At 33.9% G+C, this 20884-nt stretch overlaps 1 protein-coding gene across 37 annotated transcripts in view; it reads right to left on the reverse strand.

Annotated features, from left to right (window-relative positions):
- Positions 1-20884, reverse strand: part of STPG2 (sperm tail PG-rich repeat containing 2) — a 523536-nt gene that overhangs the window by 190301 nt on the left and 312351 nt on the right. For 2 of the 37 annotated variants that reach the window (XM_077882938.1, XM_077882940.1), the window contains exon 13: positions 4859-4903. The exons of 33 other annotated variants lie outside the window; for them this stretch is intronic. In XM_077882938.1, the coding sequence (XP_077739064.1) occupies positions 4859-4903 (45 nt within the window). Of the gene's footprint in view, positions 1-4858; positions 4904-12620; positions 12798-20583; positions 20623-20884 lie in introns of those variants that run through there. 2 more of the 37 variants (XM_077882941.1, XM_077882953.1) reach the window with 2 other exon arrangements.

Below are 20884 nucleotides of genomic sequence, written 5' to 3' on the forward strand. Positions count from 1 at the left end.
CTCTGACTTACTTCACTTAGCATAATACCCTTTAGTTCCACCTACATCTTTGCAAATGGCAAGATTTCATTCTTTTTTTTTTCACAGATTTTATTTATTTATTTATGAGAGACACACAGAGAGAGGCAGAGACATAGGCAGAGGGAGAAGCAGGCTCCCTGTTGGGAGCCTGATGCAGAATTTGATCCCAGGATCTTGGGATCATGACCTGAGCCAAACTACATGCTCAACCACTAAACCACTCAGGTGCCCCGAGGCTGCAAACTTAGAGACAACATTAAACAGATTTCTTTATAATTGGGTTCTGGATGTAAATTGGGTCCTAGCAATTCAAAGCCACACATGTAAAATGGTAGGTATATTGAAGGGGAGGCCGTTATTTTGTTCTTAGCTCTGCTGGCAAACACATTTAATACACGGAGTTTTGTGCTGCAATATTCCAAGGTCCACTCAGTAGCTTTATGTATGTTAAGTGGCAGTTATGAAGTAGTGCAGCCTACCTACCAGCATTCCAGATTCCAATTATTAGTTTTATGGATGTGGAGAGAAATGTATGGCAGCAGTCTCAGCTCCTCTGGTGGACTGTACCATGGTGTTCTGCAATTATTTCTGGAAGCACAGCCTGGAGTTCTCTCTGTCAACTTCTCCAACAACATTATAAGCACCTTATTTTCTGTATCAAGTTATTATTTGCCAAAACAAATTTATTTTCTTTTCTACATCTGACCTGGTATCATATACAAATATTTTAATGCTTACACTAATAAAATACAGAAAGCAGATGAAGGAAGGAAGATAAGCGAAGGAGGGTGGGGGAAAAAGTAGGGGAGATAGAAGGCACTAGATTAAAAAGTAGTAAAACCCTAGTCCTGGTTTCAGCGCTGCCACTAGCTCATTAGTGTAACCTTAGACTTTCTAGACTTTAGTGCCTCGACTATAAAATGACAGAATTGAAAGATATATTCTCAAAAGGTTTTCACAAATTCTAGAATTCTATATCTTGATAAATTAAAGTTAATTGCTGTGTTGCTATAAAGATCTTGAATCCTAAAGCAAATGACTTGGTTCCCTTAACCAAGACAGACAAGAACCTTCATTTTTAAATTCTCTGATGAGTTCTCTCATATCTTAGTAGTTTCAATAGAAAGCAAGAACAGTGCTACTTTGAACAAAAATAATTATTCATATGAACAACTTTCTGAATTAGATAGCTATTTCAATTTAAATTCTTAACAAATTTAGGATAGTATTTTTCTGGGTTTTTTTTTTTTTCAAAATTAAAAGTATGAGGTAAATTTTTTTTCCCCTAGAAGTCAACTACTGAAGCACTTTGTCAATACAAATATAGTACTATAGCAATACTCCTCACAGACAGCCAGGCACTATCTGCTTATAAACCATATAATGCACTCTGCAACTGAAGATTGTTACCTACTTAGTAAAAATGCTTTAAAGGAACTCTGAAATGGTTTGATGTATTGGAGAGGTGAGTAGTATGACATGACATTTACTGTTTTTTAATAACTCAACAATTTTCTTAGCAGATGATGCAGAACCAATTGTAGCTATTATAACAATTTAATTATGAAAAAAACAAATGATGACTAGGTTGTAATAGCCTGACCAATTTTCTTTAGTTTACAAAGCCAGATTTAACAGTTCTCTTTAATATTTTTGAGTATGTACCTGTAGTCTTCAAAAGACAGTGTGGCAAAGACTGCTGATTGGTTTTAATATTCCAATTTTCAGTGGGGTCCCTCTATGGGGATGTGGCCATGTACTGGCTATTAATAAGTAAAGAAAATTGTTATTCGATTTTAAAAATAACTTTTCTGTCAAATATAGGTATTTCCTTCAAAAGGAGAAAGGATCCTCTTTCTTTTTCCTCCATCTAAATCTGGACCTTAGATGTGATACCTGGAATAAGCTGTCTTGAACCAGAGGGTAAAGACCACATGACCAACAGTTGCTAAGGGTGAGCTAGTTGAAGCTCAAGTTCCTGGTGACTCCATGGAGCCTCTATAAGAGGTCTAGATTGCTTATCTCTTATATGATAGAGGAAGAAATTTCTATGGTCATTTTGAGTTTTCTTTTATAAGCAGCTGAGCCTACTCCTAATCAACATGGGTAATTTTAAGATTAGGAGGTTGTTCTAGTTCTCATTAAAATTGTACACATATTTCTTAAAGAACCATGGAAAATCAATATACATATGCCATTAGATATTGTTTCTTGGGAAAACCTACATAACTGTTTCTTTAAATGTTTTGTGGGGTTGTTATGATTTATGTATAGATATATGGAGAGAAAAAATAGTAAATGGAAATGCAAGATACTACAGAAAGTATATACCTCAACAAAAACATCTAAAGTTCATTTTAATCATACATTTTAACATCTAATTTGGACCTCATACTTAGAGTGAATTACTTTTTTCCAATTTTCTAATGGAACCACTATGAAATCATGCCAGTAGTAAACATATAGAGCTAATTAATAACGATACACCAAAGATTTCTCTGCTAACATGCAGATGAAAAAACTAAAGAAAGATCCCCTTACAAGGAATAAAGTCAACACAGACATTTTGAAGTTGTTTATATGCAAATAAAAAATAATTCAAACTAAATATTTACTAATAGATTAGGTCATACTTATAGAAATGTGTTGTTTTTTAACGGTATATACTAATAATTTTTTAAATGTAAATAATGTAATCAGCACTTACAGTGTGCCAGGTAGCATACATACTTTTTTCATAACCCTTAACATATTCTATCAACTAGATCCTATTATCATCCTTATTTTAAAGGTGAATCTGTGGCTTAGTTCTCAAATTCTCTGGATATAAATGAAATAGGGAGTCGGTGGATTAGGCAGTGGAGCTCCTATACCTGTCTTACCAGAAAAGTGAACTCCTAATGACTTGACTGTGCCACCTATTAAGACCTCAACAATAACAAGATATACACAGTTTTCCCTTTAAGCCTTCCTCACCTCCAAGATCATCTTGCATTTAGCAAATAAACAGTAACTGTAATCAAAACTATAATAGAGATGTGGCTTTAATGAATTTTACCACATAAAATTCCAATTACTTTAAGAATTTGTAAAAATCTATGACTTATGATTTTGCTCAAACATATATTTGCATTACTCATTATTAGGATGTTGGCATCTGCATTTCAATTCAAACTGGTTATATGCTATTTGCCTCTGTACATGCAGTTACACAGTATTATAATTGTATTTCCTAAAGAAATATACAATCCAAAAGAAACCCTGAACAATGATGAAAGTAAAAAGGAAGTGACAATATCTAAAACATAATTATTCTTAACTGAAAATATAATTTTACATAATATGCAGAATGTTGAATTGAGCAATGGTTCTGACCTCTTCTGTGAATAGGTTCATTTTACATTTTATATAGAAACAAGAAAAGGAAATTTATTAAAATGTTTCAGGAAGCATTCTAGCCAGAGTAAAAATAGCATTTATGGGAGAAATTATATGCTATGTTAGGAATCAGTGAAGCTTGATTTTATATCCATTTTAGCTGCCCAGAATACAGTAAATTTTGTTTTCTTGAATGAAGTGAGTGATGTCACTAGTTTCTCTGGATATTCATAAATTGGCATTCTATGTTTAGTATTAAATCTTCAGTCTTTTTTTATGGAAAATGATAACACATATCCCTTTCCTCTGATTCTAGTGAATTGGAACTGACTGTATAAGCAATTCAGCACTTTACAAAAGGCATAACTTTTTTAAAAATCAAGTCAGAAACCAGACCTTTACCAGATATCAACTTCATTTTAGCAAAGCAACCTATGTGTTGAAATGGCCTTTATATGAGAATTATTCAAAAGAGATTTGAGGCATGGTAGAGTTGCTCTAATATTACTTATTGAATGTATTTGTTCTGTTTATTTCCCTGTTGAATTTCTTTTGTGATATAACAATACAACCTCATAGAAATCTTCAGCACCTCTACCAATTTAGCATTTACAGACAGTGTTGGTTGCACTAATATAATCAACTTTCTAATTTGAACCAAGAAACTACTGAGTCAAGAACCACTTGAGTCAAATACTATTGCTCTAAATGAGCACTAATAATAAAAGGTTTGTTCAAACAATATTATAGACAATGTTCAGGATCAAATCTCCCATAATGTAGATATTTGTCTACTCTATGGACTTTTTTTCCTATAGATTAGCATTAATCTAATGCTAATGAAGAAAGTTTCTTCTACCACATTTCATGAATTATATGTCATAGTCTTTACCAGACATCCAAAAGAGGTGTAACTTCAAAAATATGTCATTTACAAAAGTATGTGGCCCAGAGAGTCAAAATTACAACCTCAAAAACTGAATGATTAATCTATCTCTATCATCACCAGGAATTGACAGATGGAAACCATCTTGAGCATCATTTATTCATGAAGAAATATATAAAAAAATTTTTTTTTTAGATTTTCTATTTTGATCTCTGAATTGAATAAGTTGAGAATTGGTACTATTTTTATACTATTTAATTATTAGTAGATGTTCTGATAATATTTAGAGATAGTCTTTTATACAAAGAATGCTTAGAATGATCTTCAGGATGCTCCCTTCTCATTGTTGAGATTTTATTTAAGTTTCTGTTACTTTACAGAAGTAAATAATAACAGGTGGCTCAGTGGTTTAGTGCCACCTTTAGCCCAGAGTGTGATCCAGGAGACCCAGGATTGAGTCCTACGTCAGGCTCCCTTCATGGAGCCTGCTTCTGCCTCTGCCTGTGTCTCTGCCTCTCTCTCTCTCTCTCTGTCTCTCATGGATAAATAAAATCTTCAAAAATTTTCTGTTACCTTTTCTTCCAAATTTAAAATTTCTAATGCAAACTTCCATAAAACCTAAAAAATAATTACAAAAATTAGGTCACAAAGACAACCAGGTTATGTTATGTTTCCAACTTCCTATAACTACCTAGAATATTGCTAAAACTGTCCAATACAGATACAATTTGTATAAGCACACAGAAAAATCCACAAATAATGTCTTATTCTCAATTTTTTTTACTCAAATACCTCTCTGTAACTTTCCCACTTTTAGTAGGGGAATGGTTTCTAATAGTAACACTAAAACGTACTGTATGTTCAGCACAATTCTAAGTACTTTAAGCATATTAACTAAGTGAACTAAGGTTGTAGAATTTAGTAACTCCATCAGTAAATCTTTACAACAAACATAGAGATGGCATTATCATTGTCTCCATCATCATTATCAATTGGGGAAACAGAGACACAGAAACTTTAATTTGCCTAAAGCCATACAGACTTACGTAGTGAAATATTCAGATTTGCATTCAGGAATCATAGTTTGAGTCCTTGGTAATAATCATGACTCCATAATGTCTCTGAATTTTACAATAAGAAAAAAAAAAAGCCATTCAACTGTAAAAGGAGGCAATGGACAGTGGCCACAGTAATGGGGACCATAACTAACTGAAGAAAACAAGATTCACTGAAAGGAGCAGCTGGTAAGTAGCTCCAGCCAATTCTTGCCATAAAGAAATGTGTTGGGTTGGGGTTTCATCTTACCCTATTTATAAGGGCTAATAACTTAGCCAGTTACTATTTCAGGATGCTAGCAAAAGCGATGATATTTCAAGGTCAGCAATAAAGAACTTCGCTACTCAAGGCATAGCAAGTAGCACAATCATTAGTATATTTGTGTCAATTCTCCATCCTGGTCACATTAGGATGGGTTATGGCCCAGATTTAACATGTGTGGTTTCTAAATGATGCATACAAAACATTATTTACACTAAAGGAAGCATTCAGTCACTAAACATCTTTATTTTAGGCTTCCATAATTGTATAGATTAAATGACATTTTCCAGAGAATTATGCCTCATAAATCAATAAATTTCAGACTTATTTGCAATTAACAACCTCAACAAACATGGTACATCCTTTTATAAAAGCACTTCATAGATAAGTATTCCATCACACGACTAGCATGACTGCAAGGATGTCTATTATCAACAACCTTATAAGGAGATTTAACAAGAAGAAAAATCTTATAATCACAATTAACAGATGGAGGAAAAGGATTTACCAAATTTTAATATACATTCATGATTAAAACTAAGAATAAACAGGAAGTTCTTCAACTGGATAAAGAACATCTATTAAAAGAAACCTACAGTCAAAATCATACTTAATGGTGAGAAACTAGATGCTTTTTCCTAAGATCAGAAATAAGAGATGAATGTCCCCACTCATCACTCTTAGTCACTATTGTGCTAGAAATTCTAGCTAAAGCAATAATAAAAAGAAAAAGTAAAGGTATACTGATTCACTAGGAAGAAATAAAGTCATTTTTGTTGGAATATAACATAATATAATATAATTTTGGAATATAATATAATTCCTACTTAATATGTTGGAACTTAATATAATATAAATGTAGAAAATCCAAAAGAATCAACAAAAAAATCTTCTGAAAATAGTGATTATAGCAAAGTTGCAAGATAACAAAATTTGTATACAAAAGTCAATTGCTTTCCTTTCACAAAGAGCGAACAGTGGGAATTAAAAACACAATCTTATTTCTTTTTTTTTCTTTTTTTTTTTTACACAATCTTATTTCTATAAGCACCCCAAAATATGAAATAGGTATAAATCTAACATATATAAGATTCATACAAGGAAAATACAAAATTCTGATGACAGAAATAAAAAATAATAGAAATATTTTATATAAAAAAAATAATAGAAATAAATGGAGAAATACTCCAAGTTAATGAAAAGAAAGCCCTAAGAAAAAAGAAAAATAAAGAAAAAAAAGAAAAGAAAGCCCTGATGTTATTAAAATATCAATTCTTCCAAATATAGATTCAATGCATTCTCAATCAAAATCTTAGAAAATTATTCTGTGGATATCGAAAAAGTGACAAAGTTTATACGGAAAGGCAAAAGACCAAGAATAGCCTACATAATACTAAAGAACAAAATTATAGGTCAAACACTACCTGACTTCAAGACTAACTATACTACTACAGTGATCAAGACAATATGATACTGGCAAAAGAACAAATAGATCAATGGACCAGTATATAGAGCGCCAAAATAGAAATATAGTCTACTGACTTTTGGCAGAAGAATGAAGGCAATCCAAATCATACTGAAACAGACATCAATATTCAGAATATATATTTATTTATTATATGTATACATATATATTTATTATATGTACATATACATTAGGAGAATGAAAAGACTAGCCATAGACTGGGATAAGATATTTGTAAGACACATGTCATATGTGTTTTACAATGTGTTTTACACATGTTAAATATAGGACTGTATCCAAAATATTCAAAGAAACCCAACAATTTTTAAAAATTGGCAAAATGGGCAAAAGAAAGGAAAAGATACTTCACCAAAGATATACAGATGGAAAACAAGCATATAAAAACTCAAAATCATGTAGTTAGGAAATTTCAAATTCAAACAACAATGGGATACCACTACACACCTATTAGAATGGCTAAAATACAAAACACTGATAATACCAAATGCTGACGAAGAATGTGAAGCAACAGGAATTCATTCATTGCTAGTGGGAATGAAAAATAGTACAGCCACTTTAGAAGTTAATCTGGCAGTTTTTTACAAAGCTAAATATAATCTTGCCTTATGATCCAACAATTGTACTACCATTTACACAAATGAGTTGAATCTTAGGTCCACCCAAAATCTACACATAAATGTTTATAGCAACTTCATTCATACCTGTCAAGAAAAGCCAAAGACAATAATTGAGATATCCTTTAATAGGTGAACAGATACAATACAATAAAGTTGAAGTATTATTCAGTGATACAAAGAAATGAGGTATCAAGCTGTAAAAGGAAATGGAGGAATGTCACATGCATTTTTTTAAGTGAAAAGAGCCGGTCTGAACAGCTACACACTGTGTGACTGCAACAATATGACATTCAAAATGGCAAAACCGTGGAGACAGTAAAAAGATCAATGAATGCCAGGGAATCACAGGAAGAGAGGGAGGGATGAATAGGTAGAGCACAGGAATTTTATAAAGCCCTAAAACTATTCTGCACAATATCATAATGGTAGGACAGGACATTACACATTTGTAAAAACCCACAACCATGTACAACACAGAACACTGATGTGAACTATGTTAAATAGTAAACTAGTTAAAAATAATGTATGCAAGCTAGTTAAATATGTAAATTAGTTAGGTAGGGGGATTTTGTACATAACTCCTCCACTTTTAATTTTGGTGTCAAATCAACTGGTGGGCAAAAATATTTTTATTTTTTGATAATTTTTAAATCATGATTGTAGGGGATCCCTGGGTGGCGCAGCGGTTTAGCGCCTGCCTTTGGCCCAGGGCACGATCCTGGAGACCCGGGATCGAATAGCACGTCGGGCTCCCGGTGCATGGAACCTGCTTCTCCCTCTGCCTATGTCTCTGCCTCTCTCTCTCTCTCTCTGTGTGTGACTATCATAAATAAATAAAAATTTTAAAAATAATCATGATTTTAAATCACTTTTTAGTTAACTAAGAATCTTTTTTCTCCATTAGATGAAACACATCAGAGTGGTAAATGCATTACACTTAATTTTATAAATTGATATTTACTTTTTCTCTAAAATTATTTGTGTGACTAATTTCCCAAATGGAAATTTCCATTTTCCCTCAAATTACATACTTGACATTTTAATATGCTTTCTAATTTAAGTCCAGATTAAGGAGAACAAATGAAACCATATATGCAAGTCTTAAGATCCTGGCCTTTTCCTTCTGTCTGCCTACATGGAATGGGAGAGGATTTGGGGATGAAATTGCTTCCAAAAAATATCAGTAATGACAAAGTCAGAATTAAAGAGGGATCTTTTGAATGACGGATGCTAACTAAACTTACTGTGGTAATGATTTCACAATATATATAAATCAAACCATCACACTGTACACCTTAAACTTATACACTGCACTGATATATGTCAATTACTTCTCAGTAAAACTGGAAAAGGGGGAATTTTTGAATATACCATAGCACGTGTCCATCACACACACACACACACACACGAAAGAATTTGGCATGTGTTCTGAAATTATTCTTTACTAAACCATGGTCTTTCTAATTATACACTTGTATTTTTTAATCCTTCAATGTTAACACCTATAGACTAATCTACTCACATATCCTTCACAATACCTAGCTTAATTATTTGTATACTATAGATGTTCAATAAAAGAATAAAATTAGAGAGCATATTAAAGAATTAAGTGAGGTAATAATGTTCCAGTTACCCCTCAAGTCCCAAATTCTATGATCTAAAAGCAATGTACATAACCATGAGGTTTTTCAAGTTAGTAGTCTACTATTTCTGGGCTTAACATAATCTTTATTCAAGTATTAAGATATAATTTAAACAAATATTCACTTAAGATCCAAATGAAGAAAAATTTTAATAAATTTTTAAATGTTTAGCTAAATAATGGTAATTGAAAATCTGTCTGCTTATCTGCTACTTATACCAAGTTATTCAATAGATGATATAAAGTATAATTGGAATTATAAATAGTCATCAAAGACCTTAAATACAATTAAGTTCAATTTGGGCAAGTGCACATTAAGAAAATAAATGGAGAAGGAAGAGTTAAGATGGTGGAGCAGTAGGGATCTCTATGCTTGCCTTATCTGTTGAACAGAGCCAGATGAATATCAAATTATTCTGAAAACCCAAGAAATCAATCTGAGGACTGAGAGAACAAGCTGCACAGGTAGAGGGAGAAACAGCCAAATCATGGAAAGCAGGAGCTGCAGAGAGTTGATTTGGAGGAGAAAAGAACTGTGGGTGCTTCAGAGGGGAGGGAACCCTGATCACAGAGAGAGGAGGCAGAAAGAGAGAGAGAAAGAAAGAAAGTGAAAGCAGCACACAGGGGATTGCACAAGAGAGACTTTTCTCCAAAACTACTTACTAGGAAAAGAAGAGGGGCTGATTATTGCAAATTTTTATAAGAAGTGGAGCTTGAAGTCTAAAGTTTTAGAAGTCTATACACCATCACTGGGGTTGTGTCTATTGGCCTTAGTGGTATTCCCATGTGGAAAGAAAACAGAGGCCTGGGAGCAGACAGCATGGTCTGAGGATCCCCTGGGTTACATGGGGAGAACTCTTCTTTGAGTACATTTGGGAGAAGTGGCACTGCCTTTTAGGGCATAAATGAGAAGGTGGGCAGCACTGAGTGACCCCATTACTTAGCATAGCAGCAGAGGCACCTGCTGAAGCTGCTAACCTGGAAGTCACCTTTAGGCTGCACTTAATCATAAACTCCCCCCCATGATTGTTTGGCTGCTTTTCTGTGACAAACCAACGCCAGCCACAGTGCAATGAGACTCTACCCCAGGGGATTAGCATACCATACCCGGTCCTAAAATCTGGAGCTTTGAAACCCAGCTGTGTTCCTGAGATAAAACACAGAAGTACTATGCCTCCAGAAAGGCAGATGGTTCAGAAACAGAAATGGTGAAGACAGGGTTCTGACAGAAACGTGGGACACAAGAGGATTGTTTGCTCTTTAGGGAGGCTTCCTAGCAGTGGCAGGAGTGAACTCTCCTCGCCAGGGATGAGAGTGCAGGGTGATGCCATTCTCCCCCAGCCCACCAACATGGACAGATTTCAATGAGAAACACAGGGTCCCTAGTTGAGGCTCTTGCCACTTACACCAAGCCCCGCCCCACTGCACCATGCAGGTAGCTCTTTACAAGTCCACCTGAGAACCAGTGCAGCAGGCCCTTACCCCAGAACACCAGCACAAACCCCCTACAGGCACAGTCTAGTGAAAATAGAGTGCTGTGGGATGCCTAGGTGGCTCAGCAGTTGAGTGTCTGCCTTTGGCTCAGGGCATGATCCTGGGATCTGGGATCAAGTCCCACATCAGGCTCCTCAGAGGGAGTCTGCTTCTCCCTCTGCCCATGTCTCTGCCTCTCTCTGTGTCATGAATAAATAAATAAAATATTTTTTAAAAAAAGGAAAAGAAAATAGAGTGCAGCAAAACTTCAGTTCTAGGACTGATAGGATCTAGTCTTTTCTATCAAGCAGATCAAAGCACATACATCTAGTTAAAACTCAACATGCATTAGACCAGGTCCAAATACTCCACACTGAAGGCGAGGAGAAATTCTGCAGAGGATTGATCTGAGGGAAAGAGCAGCCAAAACAGAATAGCACAGTGCATACAGCATACACCAAAAAACTTCCTGAAGTGCCAGGCCCCGGACAGTATATGACCTCTTCTTAATATGGGCATTATTTTCAAGAGCATGAAACATAACAGTTTTTCCTAACACATAGAGATTTAGGCAAAATGCCGAGATGGAGGAATTCATTCCAAAAGAAAGAACTAGAAGAGGTCATAGGTGGGGAATCTAATAAAAACAAATATAAGTAATATGTCTGCACCAGAATTTAAAACACCAATCATAAGGATAGTAGCTTGAAAAAAACACAGAAGGAACCAGAGAGATCCTTACTACAGAGTTAAAAGGCCTAAAAACAAGTCAGGCCAAAAAAAAAAAAAAAAAGCTATAAAAACAAGAGATTCAAAACTGACTGGATGTATTGCAAACAAGGATGGATGAAGCAGAGGAATGAATCTGTGATATAAAAGATAAAATTATAGAGAATAAGCTGAAAGGAAAAGGGAAAGAAAACTATTGGAACATGAATGTAGACAGAGAACTCGGTGACTCCATAAAGCATAATAGCAGAAGAAGAGAGAGGAAAAGAGGTAGAAGGTTTATTTGAGCAAATTATAGTTGAAAACTTCTCTAATCTGGAGGAAGAAACAGACATCAAAATCCAAGAGGCACAGGAACTCCCAACAAAATCAACAAAGACAGCAAACATCAAGACAAATTGTCATCAAGTTCACAAAATACACATACAAGGAAAGAATCCAGAAAGCAGAAAGATAAAAAAGTCCTTAACCTACAAGGGAAGACAGATCAGGTTCCCAGCAGATCTGTCTACAAAAATTTGACAGGCCAAAAAATAGTGGCATGATATATTCAATGTGCTGAATGGAAAAAACATGCAGACAAGAATACTCTATTCAGCAAGGTGATCATTCAGAATAGAAGGATATATAAAGTAACCCAGACAAACAAAGACTAAAGAATAAAGAAGTTCATGACCACCAAACCAGCCCTGCAAGAAACCTTAAAGGGGACTCTTTGAGTGGGAAAGAAAGACCAAAGTCAACAAAGACTAGAAAGGACCAGAGAACATCACCAGAAATACCAACTTTATAGGTAACACAATGGCACTAAATTCGTATCGATCAATAATCTCTCTGAATGTAAATGGACTAAACACTCCAATTAAAGACATATGGTATCAGAGATGATAAAAAAAAAAAAAGCAATAATACCTATCTATCTACTTGCCTTCAAGAGACTCAGTTTAGAACTAACGATACCTCCAGATTGAAAGTGAAAGGATGGAGAACCATCTATCATGTTAATGGATGTCAAACAAAAGTCAGAATGGCCATACTTATATAAGACAAACTAGATTTTATTTTTTTAAGATTTTATTTATTTATTCACACACAGAGACACACAGAGAGAGGAAGAGACACACAGGCAGAGGGAAAAGCAGGCTGCTTGCAGGAAGCCTGATGTGGAACTCCATCCCAGGACCCCGGGATCACACGCCAAGGTGAAGGCAGATGCTCAACCACTGAGCCACCAGGTGTCCCGACAAACTAGATTTTAAATAAAAAAACATGACAAGAGATGACTAAGGCATGTATCATTAAGGAATCCATCCATCAAGAAGATTGAGCAACTGTAAATATTTATGCCCCCAACTTGGGAGCACCCAAATATATAATTCAAGTAATAACAAACTTAAAGAAACTCAATGATAATAATACAATCATAGTTGGGGACTTCATACTTACAGCAATGGACAGATCATCTAAGTAGAAGATCAATGGAGACAATGGCTTTGAAAGACACACTGGACCAGATGGACTTAACAGACACATTCAGGACATTTTATCATAAAGCAGCAGAATATACATCTTTTCAAGTGCACATGGAACATTCTCCAGAATAGATAACATAGTGGGTCACAAATCACCTCAACAAGCACAAAAGATTTTAAATCGTATCATGCATATTTTCAGACCACAGTACTTTGAAACTTGAAGTCGACCACAAGAAAAAATTTGGAAAGATCATGAATACATGGAGGTTTTAGAATACTCTACTAAAGAATAAATGGGCTAACCAGGAAATTAAAGAAGAAATTTTAAAAAATAGATGGAAGGAAATGAAAATGAAAGTAAGACAGTCTAGAACCTCTGGGATTCAGCAAAGTTGGTCATAAGCAGGAAGTATACAGTATATAGGCCAACCTCAAGAAGCAAGAACTAGAAAAGGAACATCAAATAAGGCCTAAAGCCAGCAGAAGAAGAGAAATAATAAATATATAGAAACAAACAACAAAAAGCCAGTATACTAGATCAACGAAACTAAGAGTTGGTTCTTTGAAAGAATTAATAAAATGGATAAACTCCTAGCTAGACTTATCCAAAAAAAGAGGAATGACTCAAATAAATAAAATCACAAACAAGAGAGAAGAAATAGTAACCAACATCACAGAAATATAGTTAGAAGAGAATATTATGTAAAACTATATTCCAAATAGGACAACCTAAAAGAAATGGACACATTTCTAGAAACATATAAACTACCAAAACAGAAACAGGAAGAAATAGAAATTTGAACAGATTCATAACCAGCAAAGAAATTGAATCACTGATCAAAAAACTCCCAACAAATAAAAAAGTCCAGGAGCAGATGGCTTCATAGGTAAATTCTACCAAACATTTAAAAAGGAGTTAATACCAATTCTTCTCAAACTATTCCAAAAAAATACAAAAGGAAGTAAAACTTCCAAATTCATTCTATGAAACCAGCAATGCCCTGATGCCAAAATGAGATAAAGATCTCACTAAAAAAGAGAACTACACTGATAATCACTGGATGCAAAAAATTTTCAACAAGATATTAGCAAACCAAATCCAACAGTACACTAAAAGAATTATCCATCAGCCCAGAATTATTCCTGGGCTGCAGGGGTAGTTCAATAACACAAATCAATCAACTTGATATACCACAGTAGTAAAAGAAAAGATGGGAACCATATGATTCTTTCAATAGATGCATTAGAAAGCATTTGACAAAATACAGCATCCATTCTTGATAAAAATCCTCAATGAAGTAGGGATAGAGGGGACATATCTCAACATCATAAAGGCCATATATGAAAGCTAGTATCTTCAATGGGGAAAAACAGAAAGCTTTCCCTCTAAAGTCAGGAACAAGACAGGGATGCCAATTTTTACCACTGTTATTTAACATAATACTGGAATTCCTAACCTCAGCAATCAGACAACAAAAAGAAATAAAAGGCATCCAAATTGGCAAGAAAGAAGTCAAACATTCACTATTTGCAAACAACATAATACCCTAGATAGGAAATCTGAAAGACCTAACCAAAAAACTGCTAGAAGTAATACATGAATTCAGCAGTAGCAGAATATAAAACAACGTACAGAAATCTGTTGCATTTCTATACATCAATAATGAAGCAGTAGAAAAAGAAACCAAGGAATCAGTCCCATTTACAATTACACCAAATACTGTAAGATACCTAGGAATAAACCTAACCAAAGAGGTAAAAGATCTATATTCTAAAAACTATAGAACACTTATACGAAAGAAACTGAAGAAGACACAAAGAAGTGGAAAAACATTCCGTGCTCATGGATTGGAAGAACATTGTTAAAATGTCTATACTATCAATGCAATCTATGTATGTAATGCAATCCCTATCAAAATACCACGAGCCTTTTTCACAGACCTAGTACAAACAATCTTAAAATTTGTATGGAACCACAAAAGACCCCAAGTAGCAAATCATTTTGAAAAAGAAAAGCAAAGCTGGAGGCACCATGATTCCAGACATCAAACTATATCACAAACGTACAAGCAGGAAGACAGCATAGTACTAGCACAAAAACAGACACATAGATCAATGGAACAAAATAGAAAATCTAGAAATGGACCTACAACCATATGGTCAACAATCTTCAACAAAGCAGGAAAGAATATTCAATGGGGAAAAAAGTCTCTTCCACAAATGGTGTTGGAAAAACTGGACAGTGACATGCAGAAGAATGAAGCTGGACCACTTTCTTACACCATACACAAAAATAAATTCAAAATAGATTAAAGACGGGAATCCATCAAAATCCTAGAGGAGAACAAAGGCAACAACCTCTTTGACCTCAGCACCACAGCAACTTCTTACTAGACAAGTCTCCAGAGGCAAGGGAGTCAAGCTAAAATTAACTATTGGGACTTCATCAAAATAAAAAGCTTCTGCATAGCAAAGGAAAGTCAACAAAACTAAAAGACAACTAAAGGAATGGTAAAAAAAAATCTGCAAATGTGATATCTAATAAAGGGTTAGTATCTAATATCTATATAGAACTTATCAAATTCAACACTCCAAAATTAAATAATCTAGTTAAGAAATGGAATGTAGACATGAACATACATTTCTCCAAAGAAGACATACAGATGGCTAACAGACACATGAAAAGATACTCAACATCACTCAGCATCAGAGAAATACAAATCAAAACTACAATTAGATACCATCTCACATCTGTCAGAATGGGTAAAATTAACACGGGAAACAACAGATGTTGGCGAGGATGTGTAGAAAGGGGAACCTTCTTACACTGTTGTTGGGAATGCAAACTGTTGCAGCTACTTTGGAAAACAGTGTGCAGTTGCCTCAAAAAGTTTAAAATAGGGATCCCTGGGTGGCGCAGCGGTTTGGCGCCTGCCTTTGGCCCAGGGCACGATCCTGGAGACCCGGGATCGAATCCCACGTCGGGCTCCCAGTGCATGGAGCCTGCTTCTCCCTCTGCCTGTGTCTCTGCCTCTCTCTCTCTCTCTCTCTCTCTCTCTCTCTGTGACTATCATAAATAAATTTAAAAAAATTTTTAAAAATAAAAAAGTTAAAAAATAGAACTACCCTATGAACCAACAATTGCACTACTAGGTATTTACCTAAGGGATACAAAAATACAGATTCGAAGGGGCACATGCACCCCGATGTTTGTAGCAGCATCATCAATAGCCAAACTATGGGAGAAGCCCAAGTGTCCATCAAATGATGAATGGATAAAGAAGATGTAGGATGGATATATTTAACAGAATATTACTCAGTCATCAAAAAGAACGAAATCTTACCATTTACAAAGTTGTGAATGGAGCTAGAGTGCATTATGCTAAGTGAAATAAGTCAGTTGGAGAAAGACAAATACCATATGATTTCACTCATATGTGAAATTTAAGAAACAAAACAGATATAAGTGGGAAGGAGGGAAAAAGAGACAGGGAAGCAAACCATAAGAGACTTTTATAAAGATTTTATTTATTCATTTGAGAGAGAGAGAGAACATGAGCAGAGGTAGAGGCAAGGGCAGAAGGAGAAGTAGACTCCCTGCTGAGCAGGGAGCCTGACATGGGGCTAGATCCCAGGACTCTGGGGTTATGACCAGAGCTGAAGGCAGATGCTACACTGACTGAGCTACTCAGGTCCCCCAAAAGACACTTTTAACTGTACAGAACAAATTGATGGTTAATAGAGGGAGGTGAGTGGGGGAAAGGCTAAATAGATGATGGGGATTAAGAAGTACACTTGTAAAAAATAATAATAATAAAAAAAAGAAGTGCACTTGTGATAAGCACCATGAATTGATGGTGAATTATGGTAATTATGGTAATTATGATGGTAATTGATGAATTATTAAATTCTCCTGAAATTAATAGTACACTATATGTTAACTAACTAGAATTTAAATAAAAACTTGAAAAAAGGGACTACTCTATGCACAAACGTACTTTTTTCACTAAATTATTATTATTTAAAAGGCCATTTATAGATAAAATGAAGTAGTCAATTAATCAATCAGCAGATACTTTTGAGACTTTAAACTGTGTAAGTACAGGAGATAACTAAAATCATTGGGTAATAAAGCTTTGAAATACATTTAAAACAAAGAAATGCATAAATAGAAAAATGTTATATTTCTAAAATAAAATAATTCAGTGTTTCTTGAAAATGACAATGGTGCCAAGGTTTTTAATAAGACAAAATAAGATCTTATAGGCATCAGATTATCTAAAAAATATGTCCCTGATCTTTTGAAATTATTAAATATATGGCCATGAAGATAATAATATTCTTGTAGATTAGTGAAAATAGTAAGGATTTAAATTCAGGATAAATTGGAGCCACATTTACTAATATACAAATAATTATTAAGTATTTATTATACATCAGGAAATCTAATCTAAAATCTTTCACTTAGAACAGATATCAAAAATCAGATACATATGATTTCTAGATTTTGATAAAAAATCATCAATCTTATCAACTTATCTATTTTCTGCTATAGAAATAAAATATTATTTTAAGCTTGACTGTTTATTCAACCAGCACTAAAGACTATACTCACAAAAGGAACTAAATAAATAGTTTTCACATGCTATTGACTATGCTGTCTGATGTTGGTTTTACTTTTCTAGTTAACCTTTTGGTCACTACAAAGGAAATAATACAAGATTGAGAGCAAAGCATCTGATGATTTAAAATAAGTGACATGAAATTTTTATATTCATAAGAACCTACATCCCCATGTTCTTTCCCATCATCAAGAAACTTATACTTTGACCAAATATAAAGCAGTATGTGGCTCACATAGAAAAAGATGCTATTTAAAACTATAATTTATATATGGAAAAGTACACACAGGAGATTTACTTCTTTCTACCTCCCTCTCCCTCAAGTGTAAATGTTTATTTATTATTACAAGGGGAAAATGTTGCAATAATTGATTTTATATACAAAAAAATGAGCAACTTTCAAACAGAAAAGTAAATAGTTTATATGAATAGTAAACAGTGCATTTGCTAGATAAGTTAGGAATACAATGTTTCCTTTTTAGAACAAAAAAAATGAAAATCTAATAATACAAGGCACAATAACAGACATTAAATTATAGCATATTTAATTATAGAAATATATGGAACAGGGCAGCCCGGGTGGCTCAGCAGTTTAGCGTTGCCTTCAGCCCAGGGTGTGATCCTGGAGACCTGGGATCGAGTCCCACATCGGGCTCCCTGCATGGAGCCTGCTTCTCCCTCTGCCTGTGTCTCTGCCTCTCTTTCTCTCTGTGTCTCTTATGAATAAATAAATAAAATCTTAAAAAAAAAAAAAAAAAAAAACACAACGAATTAAACCAAGATTGTCAACTTCAATACCTTAAAATTTTATCGGAGATAAAACTCCAATACTATGTATGCCTTCTCTCCTCATAATTTTATTTTGCATAAAATAATATCCAGAAGAAATTTTAAATTTTTCTGTTGTTTTACAATTGGAAATATCTTATCTAAAATCCTCACTAGCATTTCAGGATTTTAGAGGGCTTAAACTAAATTTACACTTCAAAGATATTTAAATAAATAAAGCAGTTTCTGAAGCAATAGTACTCAACAGCACTTTTTAAATATAGCTTCCAATAATAAAAAATACAAAAATAGCATTTTACTTTTACAAGGTGAATGCTATAATCACCTTTTTTCCTAGTAAATTAGAGTAATTGATTTTTTTATATTTTACTGACAACAGCTTTTCAGGATGAAATATATTTCAGATTCATGATAATTAAGTTTGAGCTAACATCTCAGATTAAACCATAAATAAATTAATGTTTCCCAGGACACAAAATGGGCTATCTTACAAGACTTTAAGACCATTGATATAGGAAATAGTCAAGAGGTGGGCCTATTCTAGTCCTCAAAGCAAAACTATGAATCTACTTAGGCAAGTCAGAACTATCTAAGATGCACCAAGAATAGTCAATAGATGGTCCTATTTATATAAAAATCAAAGACCATTCTTGATTCCTGATGTGTAATTAATATACAAATTGATATGATTGGTCTGTTCCAAAGTTTTTAATCAATGTGAGGAATTCAATTATTTAACATTCTCTCCATAAAGTATCTGGTGACCGGAGAGCTCACCCTGAAGGAAGAGATTTTTAGGGTATCCTAGTTTGTTTAAGCGATACTGCTAAACATAGGTGACATTCATTTATACATGTGGCTATTAATTTATGATTCTTTTAATATTTCTTTCTTCTCACTTCTTCTAGAACTAAGAAAAAAAAGGTGCTAAGAAAGAAAAAGAAACATCAAAGAAAATAACGTAACTTGGGACTTAAAAAACTGTGAATAAGAGATATATATTTAGGTAGCCATACTGTCTGTTTTTCAGTAGTAGAGCTATTGAACATAAGCATAAACAGGTCAATAAAGTTGCCTTAGGAATGACTAGGTCAACATCAATGACAGAATGAGAAGATAAAACATTACTGCACCAAGTGCCAATATCCAGTCAGACTGTAATTAGTGCAGCAAGGCCAAGGGAAGGAATACACTGAGCCTTGAGGGGCATTATCCTTGGAACTGGTGGTATCAGGAGAAAAAGAGGGCCAGAGGGTGTATTTTTTGGCATTTGTTAGTAAATTATTTTTTTGACTGTCAAAGAGAACATTCTTTCTTGAAGAAAAAAATAAATAAAAATGATTTTATTGTTGAGAATTCAAAGCAAAGTCTACTTTCCTTACTAATTTACTGATTCTCCTCTAACAATGATTCTAATCCACAACTAAACCTCAGCTTACAAACAAGTTGCTATGGCCTGGCAAACTAAAGTTTATATTTTAGGAAAAGATGAAAATAAAAATATGACTTATTATGATAACCAGAGATAAAAATTTGATAACTATTTACAAAATACCCTTTCTTTGGTTACAAACATAGATAAGTATAAAGAAGTTAAAGTTGAAATACTACCTTGAATAATAATACAATTTCTACATTTCAATCAGAACAACAGAGTAGAAAAATATACAACTTTCATTTGCCTTCAAAGCTCAAACTCAGATTATGTCCCAGGCAAAGGTATTTTTTGGAAAAAAAAATAGTGATGGTTTAGATAATTTTTAACATATTGAGACATATCAAAAAAGGAATATATTTCAATGCAACTCATTAAAATAACACTATTTCAAGTTAAAAGTAAGTTAAATGAATATGAAATTGGTTTCTTTACACTCTAATTTTTATAGTTACTATTTCTTTTAAAGGGTTTATGGACTCCAAGAGAATGATTCATAATATATAATCACCAAGACAATCTTTCTAGGCTGAAACCAGTCCTTAAAGTCCAACAATTTATCCTTATTCCAATACAATAACTAGTAACATGATTAACCTGGAATCCTCTCAGGATATCATAGAGCAGACCATACCTCTGACAGGCATCTTAAGGCCTAATATAATACACTGAAAATAGATTTTCCAGGAAAGACCTTAACAAGTCTCCCCAAACTTACTAACTTAGGAAAGTTCCAAGGAATATCAAGTGCTCTGTAAGCAAAAATGAAAGGAGAAAATTAAACTAAGGATGAAGTCCACAGAGAGTCAGAGAACTTTTATAGGGAATGACAAATGACAGTAGCTTTTAAGCATTCATTTTGGGATTTCAAGTAAGGTGCCATGACCTTTAGAATTGAAGTGCAAAACTGATTTCTAAAAGCAAAAATTTAAATCACATTTACAAAGGTTATAAAATACTGTCCCACAAACTTTGAAACTGAAATACAAAAGGGGGTTTTTAAACGTAGAAGTT

The sequence above is a fragment of the Canis aureus genome, chromosome 33 (genome assembly GCF_053574225.1).
Source record: "Canis aureus isolate CA01 chromosome 33, VMU_Caureus_v.1.0, whole genome shotgun sequence".
NCBI lineage: Eukaryota > Metazoa > Chordata > Mammalia > Carnivora > Canidae > Canis > Canis aureus.